Genomic DNA, 20295 nt, shown 5'->3' on the forward strand with positions numbered 1-20295 from the left:
AAAAAAAAAAAAAAATGTGCTTTGTTTCAGACCAGCCAGGCCAACATGGTGAAACCCTGTCTCTGCTAAAAAATACAAAAATTAGCCCGGTGTAGTGGTGGGTGCCTACAATCCCAGCTGAGGCAATGGAGAGTCGCTTGAACCCGGGGGGCCAAGGTTGCAGTGAGCTGAGATCACGCCACTTCACTCCAGCCTGCGCAAAAGAGTGAAGCTGTCTCAAAAAAAAGAAAATGTGCTTTATTGGTTTCTGTCTATAGTATCTGGAAGATCGCCTGGCATATAGGCATGTATAAGGCTTTCAATAAATATTTGTTGAATGAATTAATAGACAAGCAGATGAGTGAGATAGAGAAGTCTACAAATAGATCGAAATACATAAGGTAGTACAAATGATAGAGGTCATATTTTAAATCAGTAGAAAACATTGATTATTGCAATGAACTGAATGCTTCAATTCCCCTGGAAATTCATGTATTGAGAAATCCTAACTCCCAATGATACAGAAAGGCTGGACTCCTGGGTAAACTGCACCCTTAAGCCTGAAACCTTGGCCCTAAGTGAAAACAACTGACTCTGTTTTTCTGCCCAAATGTTGCCTTTTGGGGCAGACTTATGCCCATAAAAGACTAAAGCTGGCAGAGCAACACAACTGGCTGAGTGTCAATGACACAAGTGGCTGAGAGGCAAACAGAAAAACAACTGTCAGAGACTGCAGATAGACACAACTAACTTCAAACCCTGTGGCTTCAGAAAGGGGCCCGGCTGAAGAGGGCTGGGCTTCAGGGAAAAATCACCTTCCCAGCCGCTTTCCAGTTTCCCTTTCCACTGAGAGCCACCCACCACTCAGTGAAGTCTTCCGTATTCATCACCTTTCAAACAGTTTGTCTGACCTGATTCTCCCTGGATGCCAGGCAAGAACCTCGGTGCCGAGAGGGCAGGCAGGTGCAGTCCTGAATGGCAGAGCTGAAAGAGCCTGGCCAATATGGCAAAACCTCGTCTCTACTAAAAAAAAATACAAAAATTAGCCAGGCGTGGTGGCACGTGCCTGTAATCCCAGCTACTCAGGATGCTGAGGCAGGAAAATCGCTTGAATCCAGGAGGTGGATATTGCAGTGAGCCTAGATTTCACCATTGCACTCCAGCCTGGGCAACAGGGTGAGACTCCGTCTAAAAAAAAAAGGAAATATATTTGGTCTTTGTTCCTGATTCCTGTTACAGAGTTTGTAAAACCCTTGAAATTTCCTGAATGATGGAAATGTCTTTAGTTACTTACAATGAGCCCCATCCTAACACTTGAGTTTACACTAATGAGGTGATTTATGGTGGGCCCCTAGCTAGCCCAGGCTGAGGCTAGTCATCAGAAAAATCAAGAGCTTAGAGGATTAGAAGGTTGGAATTTACAGCCTCACCCACCAATCTCCAGGAAGGAGGAAAGGTGGACATGAAGCTCTATAAAAACAAGATTTGATTAACTTGGAAGCTTTGCAGCCCCCCTCCTTCCACCCCCACCAAGTACCCTCCTTTATGCATCTCTCCAGTATGGCTGTTCCTGAGATAGATTGTTTTATAATAAACTGGCAAACACAGTAAAGTGTTTCCCTGAGTTCTATGAGCCATCCTGGCAAATTATGGAACACATCGAGAAAGGGTTGTGGGAACCCCAGTTTATAGCTGGCTGGTCAGAAGTTGCATTCACAACCTGGGACTTGCCATTGGCTTGTTAAGTGGGGGTAGTCTTGTGTAATGGAGCCCTTAGCTTGTGGAATCTGACATTACTCCAGATATGTGGCATCAGGATTGAATTTAATTGAATTGTAGGACATCAAGTTAGTATTCACTGGAAAATTTCCTGTTATGTGGAGGAAAAAAAGGATCCCACACATTTTGGTCACTGAAGTGGAGTGTGTTGATTACGAGTAGAGAGAAAAACAGATTTGTATGCTCCTTTACAGGTTCCTTATTGGCTTCACACTGGTAGGTTACTTGATCAGCTAATTATCACCTTGAAAGACCAAGAGTTTTGTTAACAACTGTTGTGAAACCTCCATTCTTGTCTATGTAGTTTAAAATAACTTAAACAAGAGACAGGCAGCAAAGGAGATGCTGCAGAGTAGAATTTATTGTAAAGGAGAAAGAATACTCTGAGAGAGGTGCAGAATAAACAGTGCACCCTGAAAGACGATTCAGAGGAGGCTGCTGGTGAGGATGAGACAAGATTGACCGTTACTAGGGAAACTCCCTTTGTGGGAGTCTTACATGATTTTTCATAAAGGCGTGGGAAGAGGTGTTATTAGTAAGCATGTTCTGGGTGGTCCTCTGGGTGCACATGTGCAGTAGCTTTCATACAGCTCATGTCTTATTGGCATCTTAAATCTCCATCCCAGGGTGTGAATTTTACCATTATAATGGGCAAAAGGGTCAATCTGAGGACAGGTAAATTAAAATGCTTATACGCTCCATAGGGGATATTCTCCACTAGAGATGGTTTTGCTTGAATGAGCTTACTACAGTGCAAATGCTGGGGCTTATTGTGTTGAAAGTTTGGTTATCATAGCTTCTGCTTTCAGAGACATGGCTACTTCCTTTCCTACCTATCCTGCCTCAGTTTGGTCACAGACTACAGATGGTAGAGGTAGCAACGGCAGGCGCAAGTCCCGAATTCTAGCAAGACTGATGCAGGCTTGTGCTCCCTCTGTCAACTAAAAATATTCACATTCTTCTAATTGTTTATAATATAATTAAAACTTTCTTTTTATTTACGTTATAAAGACAGGGTCTCCCCATGTTGCCCAGGCTGGTCTTGAACTTAGAACCTCAAACTATTCTCCTGCCTTAGCCTCCTAAAATGCTGGGATTACAGGCATGAACCTCCTGCCTAGCCAAAACTTTCTTTTTAAAACTTCCTCTTGGGGAGGATCCAAGATGGCAGAATAGGAACAGCTCTGGAGTGCAGTTCCCAGCAAGAACAACACAGAAGGTGAGTGAGCACTGCATTTCCAAACGAGTTTTCACTGCCCACAGACCAGGAGATTCCCAGGCTAAAAAGTACCACGAGTTTCCAGCACGGCTGTTTCAGCTAGTGCCATAGGTTGCCGCACAGAAACTCAAACAAATCTGGGCAGCTGTTTCAACTGGCACTTGGAACACCTGGTAGACAGAGCCGCCCATTCAACTGAAAGGGAGAGGGCTGAGACAGGGAGCCAGGTGATCTGGCTTGGCGGGTCCCAGACCCACAAAACAAGCAATCTAAAACGATCTGGATTGAGAGTGTTGCAGCAAGTGCAGCTGGACTGGGAAGGTCCAGTTCAGTGAGGGGAATGGTGTTTGCCACTACTGCAAGGAAGTTCACACAGCAGCTGGACAGAGCCCATGGCAGCTCAGCAACACCTCTGCTGGCAGACTGTGACTAGACTATCTCCATGCTGGGCAAGTCATCTATGAAAAAAGGCAGCAGCACATCAGGAACTTATAAATAAAGCCCGACCTTCCTAGGACAGAGCACCTGCAAAAAGAGGCAGTTTTGAGTTCCACTGCAGCAGACTTAAATGTACCTGCCCAGCAGCTCTGCATGGAACAATGGAGCTCCCAGCACAGCATTTGAGCTCCCATAAGAAACAGACTGTCTCCTCAAGCAGCTCCCCGACCCCCATATATCCAAAGAGATACCTCATAAAGGAGAGCTCAGGCCAACATCTGGTGGGTACCCTTCTGGGACAAAGATAACAGAAGAAGAAACGGGCAGCAACCCTTACTGTTCTGCAGCCCTGAGGGTGATCCCCAGGCAAGCAGGGTCTAGATTGGACCTCCAGCAGTCCTGATGCAGAGGGGCCTAACTGTTAGAAGGAAAGCTAGGAAACAGAAAGAAATAGCTTCAACATCAACAAAAAGGATGTCCACTCAGAGACCCCATTCAAAGGTCACCAACTACAAGGACCACAGGTAGATAAATCCATGAAGATGGGAAGAAACCAGCACAAAATAGATGAAAACAACAAAAACCAGAAAGCCTCTGCTCCTCCAAGGGATCATAACTCCTCACCAGCAAGGGAACAAAGCTGGATGGAGAACAAGCCTGATGAATTGACAAAAAACAGGCTTCAGAAAGTGGGTAATAATGAACCTCTCCAAGCAAAAGGATTACTTACCCAATGCAAAGAAACTAAGAACCTTGAAGAAAGATTAGATGAAATGCTAACTAGAATAAACAGCTTAGAGAAGAATATAAATGACTTGATGGAGCTGAAAAACATAGCTCAAGAACTGTGCAAAACATACACAAGTTTCAATGGCTGAATCAACCAGGTAGAAGAAAGGATATCATAGACCAAAGATCAACTCAATGAGAAGGCAAGATTAGAGAAAGAAGAGTGAAAAGAAATGAACAAAGGCTCCCAGAAATATGGGTTTATGTGAAAAGACCTAATCTATGTTTGATAGGTGTACCTGAATGTGATGGAGCAAATGAATCTAAGCTGGAAAACACTCTTCAGGATATTATCCAGGAGAACTTCCCCAACCTAGAAAGGCAGGCCACCATTCAAGTCCAGGAAATACAGAGAACACCACAAAGATATTCCTCAAGAAGAGCAACCCCAAGACACATAATCATCAGATTCACCAGGGTTGAAATGAAGGAAAAAAATGCTAAGCGCAGCCAGAGAGAAAGGTTGGGTTACCCACAAAGGGAAGCCCATCAGACTCACAGCAGATCTCTTGGCAGAAACCCTACAAGCCAGAAGAGAGTGGGGGCCAATATTCAACACCCTTAAAGAAAAGAACTTGCAACCTAGAATTTCATATCCAGTCAAACTAAGCTTCATAAGTGAAGGAGAAATAAAATCCGTTACAGACAAGCAATCGCTGAGAGATTTCATCACCATGAGGCTTGCCTTACAAGAGCTCCTGAAAGAAGCACTAAACAAGGAAAGGAACAAGCAGTGCCAACAACTCCAAAAACATACCAAATGGTAAAGAGCATCAACACAGTGAAGAAAATGTATGAACTAATGGGCAAAACATCCAGCTAGCATCAAAATGGCAGGATCAAATTCACACATAACAGTATTAACCTTAAATATAAATGGGCTGAATGCCCCAATCAAAAGACACGAACAGGCAAATTGGATGAAAAGTCAAGACCCATTGGTGTTCTGTACTCAGGAAACCCATCTCACATGCAAGGACACATATAAGTGAAAAATAAAGGGATGGAGGAAGATTTACCAAGCAACGGAGAGCAAAAAAAGCAGGAGTTGCAATCCTAGTCTCTGATAAAATGGACTTTAAACCAACAAAGATTAAAAGAGACAAAGAAGGGCATTACATAATGGTAAAAGGATTAATCCAACAAGAAGAGCTAACGATCCTAAATATATATACACCCATTACAGGAGCACCCAGATACACAAAGCAAGTTCTTAATGACTTACAAAGAGACTTAGACTCCCACACATTAATAGGGGGAGACTTTAACACTCCACTGTCAATATTAGACAGATCAACAAGACAGAAATTAACAAGGAAATCCAGGACTTAAACTCAGATCTGGACCAAGTGGACCTAATAGACATCTACAGAATTCTCCACCCCAAATCCACAGAATATACATTCTTCTCAGCAACATACTGTGGCTACTCTAAAATTGACCACATAATTGGAAGTAAATCACTCCTCAGCAAATGCAAAAGAATGGAAATGATAACAGATAGTCTCTCAAACTACAGGGCAATCAAATTAGAACTCAGGATTAAGAAACTAACTCAGAAATGCACAAATTCATGAAAACTGAACAACTGGCTCCTGAATGTTGACTGGATAAACAATGAAATGAAGGCAGAGATAAAGATGTTCTTCAAAACCAATGAGAATGAAGACACAATGGACCAGAATCTCTGGGACACATTTAAAGCAATGTCTAGAGGGAAATTTATAACAGTAAATGCCCACATGAGAGGCAAGGAAAGATCTAAAATTGACACTGTATTGCCAAAATTGAAAGAGCTAGATCAAAAAAACACGAAAGCTAGAAGAAGACAAGAAACAACTAAGATCAGAGCAGAACTGAAGGAGATAGAGACACAAAAAATCCTTCAAAAAATCAACAGGAGCTGGTTTTTTGAAAAGATCAACAAAATAGACTGCTAGCCAGATTAATAAAAGAGAAAAGGGAGAAGAATCAAATAGATGCAATAAAAAAACCATAAAGGGGATATCACCACTAATTCCACAGAAATACAAACTGCCATCAGAGATTACTACAAACAACTCTATGCACATAAACCAGTAAACCTGGAAGAAATGGATAAATTCCTGGACACTTGCACCCTCCCAAACCTAAACCAGGAAGAAGTTGAAACCTTGAACAGACTAACAACAAGGGCTGAAGTTGAGGCAGCGATTAATAGCCTACCAACCAAAAAAAAGTCCAGGTCCAGACGGGTTCACAGCCGAATTCTACCAGACATACAAAGAGGAGCTGGTACCATTTCCTCTGAAACTATTCCAAAGAAAACAAAAAGAGGGAATCTTTCCCAAATCATTTTATGAGACCAACATCATCCTGATACCAAAACCCGGCAGAGACTCAACAAGAAAAGAAAACTTCAGGCCAATATCCATGATGAACACAGATGCAAAACTCTTCAATGAAATACTGGCAAATCAATTGCAACAGCACATCAAAAAGTTTATTCATCATGATCAAGTAGGCTTCATCCCAGGGATGCAAGGCTGGTTCAATATATGCAAGTCTATAAATGTAATCCACCACAGAAAAAGAACCAAAGACAAAAACCACATGATCATCTCAATAGATGCAGAAAAGGCCTTTGACAAAATTCAACAGCGCTTTATGCTAAAAACTCTCAATAAACTAGGTATTGAAGGAACGTATCTCAAAATAATAAAAGGAATTTATGACAAACCTACAGCTAATATCATACTGAATGGGCAAAAACAGGAAGCATTCCCTTTGAAATCTGGCACTAGACAAGGATGTCCTCTCTCTCCACTTCTATTCAATATAGTATTGGAAGTTCTAGCCAGAGCAATTAGGCAAGAAAAAAAAAAGAGCATATTCAATTAGGAAAGGAGGAAGTCAGATTGTCTCTATTTGCAGAGGACATGATTGTATATTTAGAAGAACCTATCATCTCAGCTCAAAATCTCCTTAAAATGATAAGCAACTTTAGCAAAGTCTCAGGATACAAAATCAATGTGCAGAAATCACAAGCATTCCTATACACCAATAACAGACTAACAGACAGCCAAATCATGAACGAACTCCCATTCACAATTGCTACAAAGAGAGTAAAATACTAGGAATACAACTAACAAAGGATATAAAGGACCTCTCCAAGGAGAACTACAAACAACTGCTCAAGGAAATAAGAAAGGAAACAAACAGATGGAGAAACATTCCATGCTCATGGTTTGGAAGAATAAATATCGTGAAAATGGCCATATTGCTCAAAGCAATATATAGATTCAACACTATCCCCATCAAGCTACCAATGAACTTCTTCACAGAACTGGAAAAAAACACCCTAAGCTTCATATGGAACCAAAAAGAGAGCCTGCATAGCCGAGACAATCCTAAGCAAAAAGAACAAAGCTGAAGGCATCATACTACGTGACTTCAAACTATACTACAAGGCTACAGTCATCAAAACAGCATGGTACTGGTACCAAAACAGAAATATAGGCCAATGGAACAGAACAGAGGCCTCGGAGGCAATGCCACACGTCTACAACCATCTGATCTTTGACAAACCTCACAAAAACAAGCAATGGGGAAAGGATTCCCTGTTTAATAAATGGTGTCAGGAAAACTGGCTAGCCATGTGCAGAAAGCAGAAACTGTACCCCTTCCTGACAACTTACACTAAAATTAACTCCAGATGGATTAAAGACTTAAACATAAGACCTAACACCATAAAAACCCTAGAAGAAAACCTAGGCAAAACCATTCAGGACATAGGCATAGGCAAAGACTTCATGATTAAAACACCAAAAGCATTGGCAACAAAAGCCAAAATAGACAAATGGGACCTAATTAAACTCCAGAGCTTCTGTACAGCAAAAGAAACAATCATTAGAGTTAACTGGCAACCAACAGAATGGGAAAAAATTTTTGCAATCTACCCATCTGATAAAGGGCTAATATCAAGAATGTACAAAGAACTAAAACAGATTTACAAGAAAAAAACAAAGCCACTCAAAAGCAGGCAAAGGATATGAATAGACACTTTTCAAAAGAAGACATATATGAGGCCAACAAATATATGAAAAAATGGTCATCATCACTGGTCATTAGAGAAATGTAAATCAAAGCCACATTGAGATACCATCTCACGCCAGTTAGAATGGCGATCATTAAAAAATCTGGAGACAACAGATGCTGGAGAGGATGTGGAGAAACAGGGACACTTTTACACTGTTGGTGGGAGTGTAAATTAGTTCAACCATTGTGGAAGAAAGTGTGGCAATCCCTCAAGGACCTAGAAATAGAAATCCCATCTGACCCAGCAATCCCATTACTGGGTATATACCCAAAGGATTATAAATTGTTCTACTGTAAAGACACATGAACACGTATGTTCACTGCAGCACTGTTTACAATAGCAAAGTCCTGGAACCAACCCAAATGCCCATCGATGATAGACTGGACAAGGAAAATGTGGCATATATGCACCATGGAATGCTATGCAGCCATAAAAAAACAATGAATTCGTGGTCTTTGTAGGGACATGGATGAATCTGTAAGCAATCATTCTCAGCAAACTGACACAAGAACAGAAAATCAAACACCACTTGTTCTCACTCATAGGCAGGTGTTGAACAAGGAGAACAGGTAGACACAGGAAGGGGAGCATCACACACTGGGGTCTGTTGGGGGAAGGCTAGGGGAGGGTCAGCCGGGGAGTGGGGAGGTAGGGGAGGGATAACATGGGGAGACATGCCATATATAGGTGACAGGGGGATGGAGGCAGCAAACCACATTGCCGTGTATGTACCTATGCAACAATCCTGCATGATCTGCACATGTACCCCAGAACCTAAAGTACAATTTTAAAAAAAAACAAAAAACTTCCTCTTATGTTCTACTTTCAGTTAGTTAGTAGTTGATTTCTAACACAAAATGCCTCTTTTTCACTTCTACCATTTCAGGTTCATGGTAACTGTCCTTGATTAGTAAAATGGCCTTAACTCCTTGCTTTACCTCCTTTGAAATCCACTCCACATTCTTTCAAGTTCAAACGTCTTCAGATATTTTCCATACAAAAAAATTCATAAATCTCAAGAGCTCAGACTTCATTGAAATGAAATGCAGAAACACTATTGGTGACTTGAGTGAAAAGGTAATGGCAAGGACTGAATTCAAGTCAAGTATTACTGGAAAACTGAACTAACGTCGCGGTTTTTATTTGCATATTATATATTTTTTAATTTTTTTCAGGAGCCAGCCACTAATTTTTTTCAGAAAAAAATGACAAGGGCACAATTCATTTAAATAGTTGCCTAATTTAAGTAAATCAATTTCCAACGGTACAAAATAAGCTTCATGTACATTTTTATGGTTACGTATTTGGGTGGATCTGGGGGCTCCATAGCTGACTTCCATAACTCAAAGGGATTCAGGACCGTTAAAAGGCTCAGAACTGCTTCCATAAACAAGAAAGAATGCTGCAAAGAAAGGCAGCAGTTTTGCTGTAAAATCCTACTGTTGACAGCCAAGAGGGACGTGTTGCTTCGCGACACTCAGCCCGTGGGGTCGTGGCGGCTCCAGTAGGGCGCACGCGGCGCCTTTATCTGGGCACGTGCGAGTGTTTTTTCGGGAGGACACCGCGGGTGGACGCGTCAGCTGACCGTCCTCCAGCCTCGCGCCGCGCCCTGCCCCGAGTCGCCAAGTAGCCGCGGAGTCGCCTCCGCTGCCCCCGCGCCCCTAGTGTTCCAGCCTTGGCCGCTCGCCTCCTCCGAGGGTGCCTACTCGTCCTGGGCGGCCGCCGCCCGCCGCGCGGTGAGTGCCAGCCGGGGCTTCCGCGGCGCGTGCCTGGAGGCTGCGGGGCGGGACAGCCAGTCACTCGGGTGGCTGGTTTGAAGCGGGATGTGCGTGCGCTGCTGGTAGTGCGCCCCTACTCTGGCACGGGGTAGGGCTGGCATTGTTTCCCCGATCTCGCGGCCTGGGCGCAACCAGCTTCAGGGCGGAGAAAAAAGGGGTGTCAGCCGTGCTGCCCGGACGGAGCCCACCCGGGGGAAAACCGAGTTTCCCAGAAGCTCACTCCGGAGTCTCAGTACTGCCCATCTAGTTCAACAGCCTGCAGTGGGACTCGGGAGCCTGCGTTTTGGGAGGAGGTGGTCACCCCCTGGGCCCGGCTGCAGGAGAGAGGGCTGCGAAATGTACATGAAGCTTATTTTGTAACGTTGGAAATTGATTTACTTAAAGTAGGCAACTATTTAAATGAATTGTGCCCTTGTCATTTTTTTCTTTAAAAAATTAGTGGCTAGCTCTTTGTCCCAGTTCGAACTGTGAACCCGGCGCCCCCGCGGCTTAGACCCTCCGCGCGGTGGTGAACCTGGGAGCAGGACTCAGTGCCCGGGTTGCGGCGCGGACCAAAAGTGTCCAGGACAAGCCAGGATAGAAATGACCTGGGGAGGGTTCCATCAGACAATGAAATTAGCTTTGGATTTATCAACAAATCCTTTAAATACAGAGGATTAATGAACGGAGAGTCTAAGTGGCTCAGTGACTATTAAGGTGGTCTTTATAATGTGATCAAAAGTTTCAGATACCATCTGATGCATAAAGCCTATTCACTGGGTAGACAAATTGGAAGCATGGAGAATTCATTATTTAATAAGAGTGAAGGAACTGGCAAATTAGCGAATGACAGCATTGGTGTAAAGTACTCTAATTTGCTTTGAGAGCTACGAGATAAAATGCCTCTTCTTCCTGGGGTGGCATGGGAAGGCTTCATTGAAAAGGTGACTTTCTCTTTAAGTATGTATCTTTAGGATACATACTTTACTCTTCCCTGAAACATTATAAGAAGTGATCCTCAAACTTTTTTTTTTTGTTTTGTTTTGTTTTGAGGCAGAGTCTCACTCTTGCCCAGGACGGAGGGCCGTGGTGCCATCTCTGCTCACTGCAACCTCCGCTTCCGGGTTCAAGCGATTCTCCTGCCTCAGCCTCCTCAGTACCTGGGATTACAGGCGCCCGCCACCACACCTGGCTAATTTTTGTATTTTTTTTTAGTAAAGACGGGGTTTCACCATATTGGCCAGGCTGGTGCTGAACCCCTGACCTCGTGATCCACCTGCCTCAGCCTCCCAAGGTACTGCCTCAAACTTTTTAATAATAGGACTCCCTTATGCTCTTAAACTTAGAGGCTCCAAAGCCCTTTTGTTTATGTAGGTTATATCCATCTGTCTGTCTTATCAAAAGGTATCTACAAAACTGATAAACTTTACAAATATTTAGTTTATTTAAAAGTTACAATAATAAGCTCATTACATGTTAACATAACAGTTTTTGTGAAAAATAACTTATCCTGAACAAACAGAAAAAAAGTGAAAAGAACGACATGTTTTACATTTTTGCAACTCCCTTAACGTCTGGCTTAATAGAAGATAGGCAGATAATTATATCTGCTTCTGTATTATCCATTGGCATGAGTTAGTTTGATTGAAGCATGGCAAGAAAATCTACTCTCAAATAGAGAACACTGGAAAAAGGGAGATCTGAGAGACCCTCTGAATGGGCTGGGGGGCTACAGATTTGTTGTAATAGCTTCTTGACCTTTAATGTGCATAGGAAATCACTTGAGAATCTTGTTGAAATACAGCTTCTGATTCAGTGGGTCTGGGATGGGGCCTGAGACTGTATTTATAACCAGCTTCCAGGTGTTGTGGATGGTGCTGGTGGAGATTGTCTCCCTTTTAAAAAGTAAAGGAGGCTTTAAAAAAAATTAACAGCTTAGCCAGTAAGATTAGTTGGAGTTTATTGCCTTAGAGTAAAAAATTCCAATTTTTCCAATACAGATTTCTTCATCTTTAGACTAAGAAATGCATGTTGCGATAAGCTTGCTGCCAAGTGTTTTGATTTTCTTCCTTCTGCATATTCTCTCGATTACCTTTGACTGATCTGAAAGTCTTTATTCTTTTGGCATTTCTTTTGCTTTCCTGTGTCTTAATGTATTTTACTTAGAAATATTGCAGAGATTTCCTTAACACAGTATAGGCTATTCAATTTTAAGATCCAGTAGATTCTATTTTAAATTATGGCTGTATTATTTACTCATTATGTTGACAAATAATTCAGTGTCTTATGGCCCTAGTTTCTGATCTCACCATATTTTTTCCTGAGGAAAAATCTCAAGTATGGAAAATCTGTATGGACAAATATGTGCTTTATAGTTTTATTTCTACTAGCAAGAAAAAGGAGCCAATCATTTCCATTCTACAGATAAAATAAATGTTTATTTGATGCAGCAGGACAATGGTCAAGGTCCCCTGCATGTCCTGGTCCCCTGTTATCTCTGACCTCAGCCACTCTTCTCAGTCCACTCTGGCTACACTTGCCTCCTTGCTCTTTCTAGAACACATCAGACACCATTCAGACATACAGCCTTTGCTCTAGTTTCCCTTTTGTCCTAAAATTATTTTACTCTAGTGGTATGCCTCTGTCACCCTCAAGGGTTTGCTCTAATCTCACCTTTCTGGTTTAACCTACCCTGGCTGTGGCTTCTTTCTTTCTTTCTCTTTTCTTTCTTTCTTTTTTTTTTTTTTTTTCGGACAGAAAGAACATCTAGAAACTTCTGCTAAAAAGTTAACAGATATAGGAATTAGAAAAATATTTCTTCAGAGCATGACATTTTCCAGGAAAGTGTAAGGAAGTTTTTTTTCAAGAAGTGATTCCTTAGAACTCAGAGTAAGTAGCACATTTTCCTCTAATGTAGTAAATATTAGGGGTATGATAGGACCATTCCCTAGAATGTCATACATTGCTATACAGAAAACATACTATGTTTGGGACTTTATTCACGTTTTTACTGCTCTTCACCATAACATTGTAAAATCCCGGGATTCTTAGAGATTTTTTTTAATGAATTTTAAAATGTACTATACACAAATAAGAAAATTTGAAAATTTGCAACTTAGCCTAAGAGTAGTATTTTTTTAAACCATGGGTAAGTGACAACAAAATACTAGTCAATTTCATAGTCTTTTTTTTTCTCCTTCATGGATTAATTAAACTAAAAGCTCAAAAAGTCAGCATAATACAAACCTTGGTAAACAATTGGTTACCTCTGGATATTTCTTGATTAATTACTATTACTTTATTGACCAAAAACCTATCATTTCTATTACAATAAGATTTTGCTTCATTTCCAAAATTTACTCAGTGCCAATACAGATACTCCTCAATTTAGGATGGGGCTACAAGTTGAAAATATCATAAATCAAAAATGCATTGTTATTATTTTAACACATTATTATAAAAACAAAAAAATTCTCAGCATTGTTATGTTAGAAGCAGAAATTAGAAGATTAGTAAAAATGAAGAGAGAAATGGTTCAGGAACATCATAGCTTTGTGAGGTTTTATACACCTACCCTGCTAAATGCCATAGTTTAGGCCAGCCTGCATGCTCAAAACAATTATATAAGCCTACAGTTAGGCAAAGTCATCTAACGCAATGTCTGCTTTGCAATAAAGTACTAAATAACTCGTGTAATGTATTAAATACTCTAATGAAAAACAAAATGGTTATATGGATGCTTGAAGTAAGTATGTTTTTGACTGATCATGAATTGCTTTTGCACCATACGTAAAAAAAATTGTAAGTTGAACTGTCTTAAGTCACAGACATTTGTACTTTACGATGTTTAGAATGGTTTTTAAATAGAATTAAAAGTTATTTCCATTAAGTTTTTACTAATACCTTCTTGGTAAGAATGACCAAAATTAGCTAAACTCAGAAGCCAAAAGCCATGACTAGTCTTTGGTGAAAAGCAACTAACTTCTGTTTTTTAGTTTTTTGGTTTTTGGTTTTTGGTTTTGAGATATGGTATCATTCTGTTGCCCAGGCTAGAGTGTAGTGGCATTGATCATAGCTCACTGCAGCCTTGAACTTCTGGGCTCAAGCGACCCTCCTGCCTCAGCCTCCCAAAGTGCTGGGATTACAGGAGTGAACCTGCATCTGGCCTCAACTAGCTTCTTAAAGACAAGAGAGACATAGTACACTTTGCTCTAATAGAATCTCTTTTGTTTATTTCTTCACTGCTTTTAAACTTTGTTCCAGAAAAAAATGTTGAGAAGGCTTTGAAATAAAATAATAGGAGCTGACAAATTTTAAGTCAATAATAAAAATATTTCCAAAGCTACTGGAGGCAACAACTGTGTTCAAACCACACCTGATAATCCAACTCTTAAATTTTTTGTAGTGTCTATAACTACCTTCAATCAGTATCTTCAAATGCCCTATATCTTATTAATTATAATCCACTTAAAAATACAAAAATTTTCAGATTTTTTTTCACTATCTCCAACTAGCCATCTATTTCCTCATCCTGCCATTCTTATTTTTAAAGAAAAGCTGAGGATGCCTATCCTACACAAATGTCTAACGTTTTCAGAAGTTCATTTGATATAGAGCTATGGTGCAAGGTGCTTCTGCTCTCCTGGTGTTCCTGTTTAAACTGTAATGAGGTTCCCTACTTTGTCAGCTTCTGTATGCTTGTCCCATAAGTTCAGCACTTTAAGGAAATATGCCAAGGAGAATTGCCTTTTACTATAACAGGTTAGGCAAATTCCCATGATGACATAGCATAACTAAGCTTGTATGTAAGAGCACAAGCTGAGCAAAACTACGTCAATGAATATCAGTGGGTATAATTTTCAAGCCCAATAAATAGTCAAGATGGGGAAAGGAAATGGCAAACATAAAGAAGCAGAGAAGGCTGGGTGCTATGGCTCATACTTGTAATGCTAGTGGTTTGGGAGGCTAAGGTTTGAGGACTGCTTGAGGCCAAGAGTTTAAGATCAGCCTGGGCATCATAATAAGGCCCCAGCTCTACAAAAAAAAAAAAAAAAAAATTTTTTTTTTTAATTAGCCTGGCCTTGTGGCACATGCCTTAAGTCTCAGCTGCTCAAGAGGCTGAGATGAGAGGATTGTTTGAACCCAGGGTTTTGAGGCTGCAGTGAGCTATGATTGTGCCATTGCACACCAGCCTGGGTGACAGCCCTGTCTCTTAAGAAAAAAAAAAAAAACAAATAAACACAAAGCAAAACAAAAACAGAAAAAAAGAGGAGGAGAAATGATAAAAGAGAGGCAAATAGAAGCATATGGGTAATGTAAATAATTACCTTAAATTAAGAATGCATTTCTGCACAAAATCATTCATTAAGTTCAAAATTGTGGTCATTTAAATAATATGAAAAAAATTCTCTGATTTTAAAATATTTATTATTTATAGATGGGAGAAAGCTAGAGAAGTAAGTAGGGAGGTCTGGGAAAAAGCTGGAAAACAAGGAGTGCTTGGTGTCAATATTGCAGAGCGTCATGGTGGGATTGGAGGGGATTTGCCCCAGAAGCTGTTGTCTGGGAGGAGCAGTAAGTATGGAGACCTTTAGGTTGAGTCTTGTTTTGTAAACACACCGCTCACCTTTCTGAGATGACCAAAAAAAAAAAAAATGCTTTTTAATCTTCTTGGAAGATTGAAAATTCAGTGTAAAATGTAAAAGATTATACCATTCATGTACTCTTGCAGGTTTTTTGAATGTGGGATAATAAGAAAATCCCTTTAAGTTGCTGAAATAGGTGCTATTGAAAATTAAAGAGAAAGTTTTTTTTCTTTTGATGCTTATGATTACTTTTCCCCCTTAGAAAAGATAGTTGAAAGAGAACAGTGGAGTAGAAAAACATTTCCATCAAATATACTAGAATTTTAATATTCAAAAACAAATAAACATTGCAGCTGAAAAATGGGTAAAGAATTTGAAGCAATAATTCATCAAAAAAGAAATGCAAATGGGTTTTTTAAATGAGAAAAGTTTATCCTCAGTACCAATCAAATGCAAATTAAACTGATCTGGAGGTATCATTTTGAGTATCTATAAAGCTAGTGAAAATCAAAAGTCCTAATACCCAGTGCTGACAAGATTGCAGTGAAAGTGTCATACACTAATGGTGGCATTATAAATTGGAACAATAAATCTTTTGGGGACTAGAAAGGCAAAAAAGTTAAAAAAAAAAAAAAAAAAGTTCCTGCTCCTTTACCTAGAATGCCACTTTGGGGAATTTATCTTAAAATAATTTAATAGGAAAAATAGATACTGTGTTCAGAAATCATTGTCACGTTAGGTCATAATTCTCCAAATTTTGAAGCAATCTAAATGTCCAGAAGTGGGAGAATGGATAAGAAAATTATGGTAAATAAACAACTTGTAGTATTTTCCAGCTATTTAAGATTAAAATCTATGTAAAAATACAATTTTGTTGTATCATATAATTTATTTTTAAATTTAAAATTTGTATTGGTGTGCATATGTGCCATAATTTTAAAAGAAAAGAGCAAAGTACAAAATTTACTGCATGACACCATCTTTTGTTTTGTTTTTTGTTCTTTTTTTCTTCTATTCTATTTGCTGTTTTTTTATTTTTTATTTTTGTTCTTTTGTTTATTTGTTTTAACCGTGACTCCATCTTATTAGAATACATTCTTATGGCAAAGATAATTAGAAGAATACAGTTATTATTCTACTGTGTTATAAGAATATAATTGCAGGTGATTTATATTTTAAAATATTTTATCTCTCAATTAAATAAGTGTTCATTGAACTCTAGTAGAGCCCTGTTATTGTGTTGGAATCAGAAGTTTTAAAATTAGTAAAAATAAAATACTAAGAAAATACTCGGGAATGCCATAGGTTTGTGATGAGATAGGCTACTACCAAACAGTTTGATAGGCTCTTTAATACACTGTTGTTACAATAGTCATTTTTTAATTGCTATTTTATGCTTTAATTTTTCTTCTTTTTTCTTTCTAAGAGCTTATTCAAATTGTTCAGGCCCCGGTTTTGGTGTTCATTCAGCAATTGCCATGCCCTATATTGCAAACTATGGCTCAGAAGAACAGATTAAGCACTTTATTCCTCAGATGACTACAGGCAAATGTATTGGTGAAATAGCAATGACAGAGCCGTGAGCTGGAAGGTAAGTTAATATTTAGCTGGCTTTGGATTCTTGGAAGCAGTGCCTTAACATTTTCTTAGTACTTCGTTAATATATAGACTGAGCTATGTGCTAGGAGGAATGCAACGATGAACATGGGATAATTCATGACCTCAAGTAGGAACATAACAATAAAGCAGATGATAATGTATGCTATGTTTGAGAGACTAACACAGTTTTATTCAAAGATAATGGTAGTATAAGAGTTGAATTTTCAGCGTAATGAATTTTAGATGTAGGGTGAGAGTCACATGTAAAAAATGTCAAGCAGTTTGTTCAACAGGTGTATTTGAAATTGTAGAAATAAGGGTGGAGTAGTAAGGTTTTAAAAGTCTTTCATATCTAAGAATTGATACAATAGGAATGAATAAGATCATGTATTCGGTTATTTGCTGATTATTTAGTATGTGTCTTCAATGTGCCAGGTATACAATAGTGAACAAAACAGATGTGGTCTCTATACTTACTGAGAAGGGCAAGAAATAAGCAAGTATATATATTTGTAATTATAAATTATGATAAGTACTGTGAAGGAAATGAAGCGCTGGGCTATAGACTGATTAATGGTATGTTTGTGTTTGGTGGGATAGGGAAAAGCAAATTTAGGCAAATGCTAACAAAGGCCTATAAACAGTAGTTGTATTTAAACTGAGATTTGACAGATGAGAAGGAACCAGTTTTATAAGAATGGGGGAAAGAGCTTCCACAGAATGGGAACTGATCCTCAAGTGGTAAAATGAAAAAAAGGGACCAAGGAGAAAAATCTGGGCAGTATGTTTCATTTGGAACTGTACAAAAGAAGATGGAGCAACAGAGACAGAAGGATTGAGAGTTTTAAAGAAATCTAGACGTGACTAATTAGAGAAGTCAGTTGCAAAGGCCATAGGAAAGGAGAAAGAAGTTAGTAATGTGAAGGCCACAGTGATATTGAGAATGGAGGAGAGGTCCCGGCAGGCCTAATAATCCTTTGTGATTTCAGCAGGGTGGAGGGGCAGAAGTTACTTTTTATGGGAGTGAGATGGTTGTTGAGAAAACAGAGGCAGAGAACAGAAAGTAATCTTTCTCAGGGCTGAGTGGTGAAAGAAAATGCAGAGAGTGGGCAGTGGTTTGAGGCTAACTGGTAAGGGAAATGATTTATGCTACAGATAGCCGCAGCTTGTGGGTCAACAGAAAACAAATAGAGAAAAGGAAGAACTTAGAGATTCGGAAGAAGTGGTAAGTGAAAATCCAGGAATTGTTTTTGTGGAAGACAGGCCCTCCATTTTTATCATAAGATTTTCTTTTTTGACCATGTTATTTATTTTTAAATCTCTTAATACTCTATAGCATGACTTGCAGTATGTTTACATTGGTATTTGTCTTTTTAAGATGTAAATTTCTATAGGCCAATAATAATACTTAATTTTGTCAAAAATTAAGGTTTCTGTTCACTTCTGTTGCCTACAAGTGTGATCTAAACAAGTGGAAATTTAATCTTCTTCCTTTATAATTGCTTTTAATTTCATTCTGTAAGATAACTACCTGGCTGACTGCCAGTATTCAAATTGAGTTGTATTAGCTCTGTGGTTAGCATGTTCCACTTCCAGCTATTGCATGTTAGCTCTCACAAAGGGGCAATAAAATAAATGAGATTTTGATTTATCTCTAAACTTACACATGCAAACAAAGGTTCATGTGATTTTTGTTTAAATTCTCTGGCCTTAACTGTGGTTAGGTCTATATAATTAAGAAGGAAACCTGAAAATGAAGATGGAGAAAATAAACAGATTTCTTTCTTTCTTTCTTTCTCTTTCTTTCTTTCTTTCTTTCTTTCTTTCTTTCTTTCTTTCTTTCTTTCTTTCTTTTTTAATTGCAAAGTCATTGAAAGTCATGAGAGGATAGTAAATAAGTCAGGTATTTAGGGAGATGAGCAAAGAGCCCATGTGGGTAAGAGAATATAAGAACATAGAAAAGCCACAGATGAAGAATAATAGAATATTGAGGAATTATGGCATGAAATTGGCATGAAATAGGGAAAAACACGTGAGAAGAAAAGAAGATAGAAGATGGAATATGGTTCATTTTGCTTGCTCTCAGAGATGAATTGAGCACTGTCTGTATTTTTACTTGGATTTGGCCTCCACACACACACAAAAATGTTGTGATTTGCTGAAAAACATCCAGAGTTTCACTGGCCCTTTCTCCTTCAATGTACATAGGAGGCTTCATTATACATCATTGTGTATCTTTGTATGTTGTGTTACCTTAGCATTTTATAAATGCTTTCATGTTGATTTTATTTTATTAGGTTTTAAAGAAATAGAAATGAGGACTTGCTATGTTGCCCAGGCTGGTCTCAAACTCCTGGACTCAAGCAATCCTACTGCCTCGGCCTCCCAAAGTGCTAAAATTACAGGTGTGAGCCACTGTGCCTGACCTCATGTTGATTTTTTATTATGTGGCTATTATAATAAGATATATGGAATAGAGATATGATTTCTATGTAAGAAGAAAACAGAAAATAATAAATGAAGTATTTTGACCACGTACATAGAGCAAATTGTTGACAGCTTTAGAGCCAGAGTGTTCTGACACCAGCTTGTAATCTTGGGTAAAAATCTCTGAGCCTCAATGTCTCTATCAGTGAAATTGAGATAATGATACTTAAGATTATTGTGAGGGTCTAAATTGGTGGCTTTACTAAGTGACATACGTTTTCATTTTTAATATTTCATATATACCACTCAAAAATTTAGGAAAAATTTGCAAACTGAGCTATGTGATTATCTTTATTTCCTTTGAATTTTTTTCTTTTTTTTGAGATGGAGTCTCACTCTTGTCACCCAGGCTGGACTGCAATGGTGAAATCTTGGCTCATTGCAACCTCTCCCAGGTTCAGGCTATTCTCCTGCCTCAACCCCCCCAAGTAGCTGGGATTACAGGCATCTGCCACCAAGCCCGGCTATTTTTTGTATTTGTAGTAGAGACAGGGTTAGTAGAGACAGGGTTTCTCCATGTTGAGTCAGGGTTTCTCCATGTTGGTCAGGTTGGTCTTGAACTCCTGACCACATGTGATCTGCCCG

At 39.2% G+C, this 20295-nt stretch overlaps 1 protein-coding gene across 1 annotated transcript in view; it reads left to right on the forward strand.

The window, feature by feature from the left end:
- Window positions 1-20295, forward strand: part of ACADL (acyl-CoA dehydrogenase long chain) — a 53643-nt gene that overhangs the window by 5616 nt on the left and 27732 nt on the right. The window contains 8 exon segments of the mRNA XM_032278801.1: window positions 9732-9818; window positions 9913-10122; window positions 12797-12854; window positions 12857-12898; window positions 12901-12928; window positions 15477-15583; window positions 15586-15613; window positions 17051-17215. Of these exon segments, the coding sequence (XP_032134692.1) occupies window positions 9732-9818; window positions 9913-10122; window positions 12797-12854; window positions 12857-12898; window positions 12901-12928; window positions 15477-15583; window positions 15586-15613; window positions 17051-17215 (725 nt within the window).

This window comes from Sapajus apella, unplaced genomic scaffold, assembly GCF_009761245.1.
Source record: "Sapajus apella isolate SASKATOON/1434 unplaced genomic scaffold, GSC_monkey_1.0 scaffold10, whole genome shotgun sequence".
Taxonomy (NCBI): domain Eukaryota; kingdom Metazoa; phylum Chordata; class Mammalia; order Primates; family Cebidae; genus Sapajus; species Sapajus apella.